Source organism: Pseudophryne corroboree, chromosome 5 (genome assembly GCF_028390025.1).
Source record: "Pseudophryne corroboree isolate aPseCor3 chromosome 5, aPseCor3.hap2, whole genome shotgun sequence".
Taxonomy (NCBI): domain Eukaryota; kingdom Metazoa; phylum Chordata; class Amphibia; order Anura; family Myobatrachidae; genus Pseudophryne; species Pseudophryne corroboree.
This window is the reverse complement of record NC_086448.1, coordinates 844,411,592-844,417,591: the sequence shown is the minus strand read 5'-3', so window position 1 is coordinate 844,417,591 and position 6,000 is coordinate 844,411,592. Positions and strand designations below refer to the sequence as shown.

General features: G+C 53.1%; 1 protein-coding gene across 1 annotated transcript in view; it reads left to right on the top strand.

Annotated features, from left to right (window-relative positions):
• Positions 1-698: 698 nt before the first annotated feature.
• The window catches only part of NOS3 (nitric oxide synthase 3), a 271,255-nt gene continuing 265,953 nt past the window's right edge, over positions 699-6,000 (top strand). The window contains exon 1 of the mRNA XM_063924659.1: positions 699-808. Coding sequence (XP_063780729.1) covers positions 780-808 — 29 coding nt within the window. The 5' untranslated portion in view covers positions 699-779. The remainder of the gene's footprint in view (positions 809-6,000) is intronic.

The following is a 6,000-nucleotide window of genomic DNA, read 5'->3' as shown; positions in this document are numbered from 1 at the left end:
GGGGGGAGGTTAGAGTTAGGCTGCGGGGAGGGTTAGGGTTAGGCTGCGGGCAAGGGGAGGAAGAGGGTTAGGGTTAGGCTGCATGTGCGGGGGAGGGTTAGGTTTAGGCTGCCGACAGGGACGGTTAGGGGCCATCGGGGAAAGGTAAGTATATTTATCTTCCCATGTGAGGATTCTGATTATCGGGATGACGCAGTCGGTATTCTGACTGCCGGCAAATCAATCCCAACCCACACAGTATGGATGCCCAATGGGTACGTTTTGAACCCGGGGCTTTTGTTTAGTTTTGAGGAGCAGCAGGAGTCTCCCGCAGAATGCAGGTTGGCAGGCAGCTATAGTATGGTATAAGAACATGTTTGGATTCATCCATATAGTGTCCTGTTCACAGCAGTGTGTGCTGCACCGGCCGGCCCTGCTCTCTCCTGACAATCTGCTCCCCCTGCACTTTTATACTGAGAAGCAGAGACAGGCTGTAGAAAGTGCTCTCTCTGGGTTAGGACCCAGGAATGAGCGGAGCTGCAGGTTAGGAATGAGGGTGGGGGAGAGATGGAGTACACGGGGAAAGTAAGGAATTATGTACTTTTCACAGGTATATTTTAGCCTGCAGCTCTGTACCTCAGCATGCGTTTGTCCTTGGGCGTTGCGAATATTTGTACACCCCTCCCACCTTGGCACCACACTGTACCTGGGAGCAAGGACAGGGGTGGGATAAGAACAGATACAAAGAGCTGGAGACGCAGAAGACAGAGACCCCCACCCAATCCACACAGGAGAGAGTGATGGACTCCGTGCCACACCTGGCAGAGGGGTAAGTGACGGGTGCACCGCTTTATATCAGACTCACCGGCACACATACAGAGACATGACTACATCACATATACAGACATGTACCACTACCTACATTACATACCGCTGCACCTGTGTATAACGCCCACATGTATGTACTGCTGCACCTGTGTATAATGTCCACATGTATATACTGCTGCACCTGTGTATAATGTCCACATGTATGTACTGCTGCACCTGTGTGTAATGCCCACATGTATATACTGCTGTACCTGTGTGTAATGCCCACATTATATACCGCTGCACCTGTGTATACTATCTACATGTATTTACCGCTGCACCTGTGTATAATGCCCACATGTGTATATACTGCTGCACCTGTGTATAACGCCCACATGTATATACCGCTGCACCTGTGTATAATGCCCACATGTATATACCGCTGCACCTGTGTATAATGCCCACATGTATATACCGCTGCACCTGTGTATAATGCCCACATGTATATACCGCTGCACCTGTGTATAATGCCCACATGTATATACCGCTGCACCTGTGTATAATGCCCACATGTATATACCGCTGCACCTGTGTATAATGCCCACATGTATATATACTGCTGCACCTGTGTATAATGCCCACATATATACAGTGCTGCACCTGTGTATAATGCCCACATGTATATACTGCTGCACCTGTGTATAACGCCCACATGTATATACCTCTGCACCTGTGTATAATGCCCACATGTATATACCTCTGCACCATATATACCGCTGCACCTGTGTATAACGCCCACATGTATATACTGCTGCACCTGTGTATAACGCCCACATGTATATACCTCTGCACCTGTGTATAATGCCCACATGTATATACCTCTGCACCATATATACCGCTGCACCTGTGTATAACGCCCACATGTATATACTTCTGTACCTGTGTATAATGCCCACATGTACCCTTGGGCTCATATACGGTGTGTAACTCTGGCTGTGGTAGTAGTCAGTGCCTCCTTAGCTGTAGGTACCTGTAGGTCTCTGCATACTGTATGCGCACACTATACCTTATTCTAGGAATACACTTATACAGTGAATTACTGAATACATCATATAAAGTATGTACAGACTAGGTTGACTGGGGCACTACAACTCTCAGCATGCTATGTAATATATATTACTGACTACATCACATATACAGACGTGTACTGTACCTATTGGTCCCTACTGTACACACCTGAACAGGATAGCTTACTCTAGGAGTATATACAGTACTGTACTCTACATATCACTAAGTATCATTTCTTACTAGGTGATTCATCGCACCCTATGGGTGCTCTTCACACCATCGTAAGGGGCTACGCCCCCATAACCCTTGCACACTCTTGTGGCGTGCAATATTTTTATTATAAAGAGTATTACCTCCAATCATAATTGTGTGAGTGGTTAAATATTGCACAGACAAAGGGCGTGCAATGGTTAAGGGGTCGAAGCCCCTTGCAACGGTGTGAACAGCGCACACAGGGTCTGATGAATCACCTAGTAGGTGCTTTGGTTGGGGGAGTGGCGGCTGTGGGGAAGACGCGAATGGGATCCGGGGGTGCCGCGGGAGGGGGAGGGGTGGTTGCGGTGGTGGTGCAGGTGGGGGAGGGGCTGGTGCGGTGGTGCCGCAGGTAGGGGTCTGGAGCCACCGAGGGTGGGGGAGGAGCAGTTGCGGGGGTGCCCCGGGTGGGGGTGGAGCGAATGCGGTGAGAGAGAGAGAGAGAGATGAGGATGAGAGAGAGAGAGAGAGAGATGAGGACGAGAGAGAGAGAGAGGGAGAGAGGTGAGGATGAGAGAGAGAGAGAGAGAGAGAGAGAGATGAGGATGAGAGAGAGAGAGAGAGAGAGAGAGGGATGAGAGAGAGAGAGAGAAGAGGATGAGAGAGAGAGAGAGAGAGAGAGATGAGGATGAGAGAGGGAGAGAGGTGAGGATGAGAGAGGGAGAGAGGTGAGGATGAGAGAGAGAGAGGGAGAGAGGTGAGGATGAGAGAGAGAGAGAGAGAGAGAGATATGAGGATGAGAGAGAGAGATGAGGATGAGAGAGAGAGAGAGAGAGAGAGAGATGAGGATGAGAGAGGGAGAGAGGTGAGGATGAGAGAGGGAGAGAGGGAGAGAGGTGAGGATGAGAGAGAGAGGTGAGGATGAGAGAGAGAGAGAGAGAGAGAGAGATGAGGATGAGAGAGATGAGGATGAGAGAGAGAGAGAAGAGGATGAGAGAGAGAGAGAAGAGGATGAGAGAGAGATGAGGGTGAGAGAGAGACAGAGAGAGACACAGAGACAGACACAGAGAGAGAGAGAGATGAGGGTGAGAGAGAGATGAGGATGAGAGAGAGACAGAGAGAGACACAGAGACAGACAGAGAGAGAGAGAGAGAGAGATGAGGACGAGAGAGAGAGAGAGACGAGGACGAGAGAGAGAGAGAGACAGAGAGACACAGAGACAGACAGACAGAGACAGACAGAGAGAGAGAGAGAGAGAGACAGAGAGAGAGAGATGAGGGTGAGAGAGAGAGAGATGAGGATGAGAGAGGGAGAGAGGTGAGGATGAGAGAGGGAGAGAGGTGAGGATGAGAGAGAGAGAGGGAGAGAGGTGAGGATGAGAGAGAGAGAGAGAGAGAGAGAGAGATATGAGGATGAGAGAGAGAGATGAGGATGAGAGAGAGAGAGAGAGAGAGAGAGAGATGAGGATGAGAGAGGGAGAGAGGTGAGGATGAGAGAGGGAGAGAGGGAGAGAGGTGAGGATGAGAGAGAGAGGTGAGGATGAGAGAGAGAGAGAGAGAGAGAGATGAGGATGAGAGAGATGAGGATGAGAGAGAGAGAGAAGAGGATGAGAGAGAGAGAGAAGAGGATGAGAGAGAGAGAGATGAGGGTGAGAGAGAGACAGAGAGAGACACAGAGACAGACACAGAGAGAGAGAGAGATGAGGGTGAGAGAGAGAGAGATGAGGATGAGAGAGAGACAGAGAGAGACACAGAGACAGACAGAGAGAGAGAGAGAGAGAGAGACGAGGACGAGAGAGAGAGAGAGACAGAGAGACACAGAGACAGACAGACAGAGACAGACAGAGAGAGAGAGAGAGAGACAGAGAGAGAGAGATGAGGGTGAGAGAGAGAGAGATGAGGATGAGAGAGAGAGAGACAGAGAGAGACACAGAGACAGACAGACACAGAGAGAGAGAGAGAGACAGAGACACACCCAGGAGCAGCGGTTGAGCTCAGCACTGGGAAGGATCACGGCTCCGGATGTCCGGTCAGGTCAGGGGAATGTCGGGACTCTCCCATGGTGCTGGGGCTATATAATGGCAGGTGTAGGGTGGGGCAGCACTGATCCCCGGGGTACAGACACTGGGTTGTGGACGTAGATGGGAGCACCCAGTTGGCGGAGGGCCAGCACACAGATCTATCTCCCGGCTGATGGCGGGCACTTCCAGGCTGCTGCTGCTTCCCTGCGGTGCCGATTCCGCGTCTGTCAGAGCCCGCTCCGTCCTCCCTGTGAGATCCCGTCTGCTTATCTATAAAGTTATTGCTATATGGGGGGGGGGGGGGGATTCAGACCTGATCGCTGGGCTGCTAATGTTGCTGTCCTGCGTGTGTACAGTGTGTGCGCAGCCCGGGTCTTACTCCTGCAGTGCGATACACACAGGCTGATCGGGGCCGGAGCTTGGACACGCCTGCGTTTTCCCTGACACTCCCAGGAAACGGTCAGTTTCCACCCACAAACATCCTCTTCCTGTCAGTCACCCTGCCAATGCCCATGCAAATGACATTTTTGCTCCATCCCGTCGCTGATTGGTGAAGCCCGTTGTTGTTGTCCGACGCTCGTACGCATTGCGGTATATACGAATGCGCAGTTATGACCTAATCACCCGCCGTGCAAAAGCGCACTGCAGCGATGAGATCTGAATCAGGCCCAAGTGTCAACATCAAGTACTGGATTTATATATTTTGTGTTGCGTTGTGAAGTAAAGATACAGAACGCCTATAACGGTGAGGTACAACAGCGGAGACAGGTAACGTGCTGCCGCTTCATTCTATGTGATTTACACTCATTCACGCAGATGTATAAATAACGTTTCATTTCTGTAGTTATTGTAACAGGTTGGGTCTGGGCCGGCGGGATGTGAGCGGGTGGGATGTAGCGGTCGTTGTTGTGACCGGCGGGATGTGAGCGGGTGGGATGTAGCGGTCGTTGTTGTGACCGGCGGGATGTGAGCGGGTGGGATGTAGCGGTCGTTGTTGTGACCGGCGGGATGTGAGCGGGTGGGATGTAGCGGTCGTTGTTGTGACCGGCGGGATGTGAGCGGGTGGGATGTAGCGGTCATTGTTGTGACCGGCGGGATGTGAGCGGGTGGGATGTAGCGGTCGTTGTTGTGACCGGCGGGATGTGAGCGGGTGGGATGTAGCGGTCATTGTTGTGACCGGCGGGATGTGAGCGGGTGGGATGTAGCGGTCGTTGTTGTGACCGGCGGGATGTGAGCGGGTGGGATGTAGCGGTCGTTGTTGTGACCGGCGGGATGTGAGCGGGTGGGATGTAGCGGTCGTTGTTGTGACCGGCGGGATGTGAGCGGGTGGGATGTAGCGGTCGTTGTTGTGACCGGCGGGATGTGAGCGGGTGGGATGTAGCGGTCGTTGTTGTGACCGGCAGGATGTGAGCGGGTGGGATGTAGCGGTCGTTGTTGTGACCGGCGGGATGTGAGCGGGTGGGATGTAGCGGTCGTTGTTGTGACCGGCGGGATGTGAGCGGGTGGGATGTAGCGGTCGTTGTTGTGACCGGCGGGATGTGAGCGGGTGGGATGTAGCGGTCGTTGTTGTGACCGGCGGGATGTGAGCGGGTGGAATGTAGCGGTCGTTGTTGTGACCGGCGGGATGTGAGCGGGTGGGATGTAGCGGTCGTTGTTGTGACCGGCGACCGGCGGGATGTGAGCGGGTGGGACGTAGCGGTCGTTGTTGTGACCGGCGGGATGTGAGCGGGTGGGACGTAGCGGTCGTTGTTGTGACCGGCGGGATGTGAGCGGGTGGGACGTAGCGGTCGTTGTTGTGACCGGCGGGATGTGAGCGGGTGGGACGTAGCGGTCGTTGTTGTGACCGGCGGGATGTGAGCGGGTGGGACGTAGCGGTCGTTGTTGTGACCGGTGGGATGTGAGCGGGTGGGACGTAGCGGTCGTTGTTGTGACCG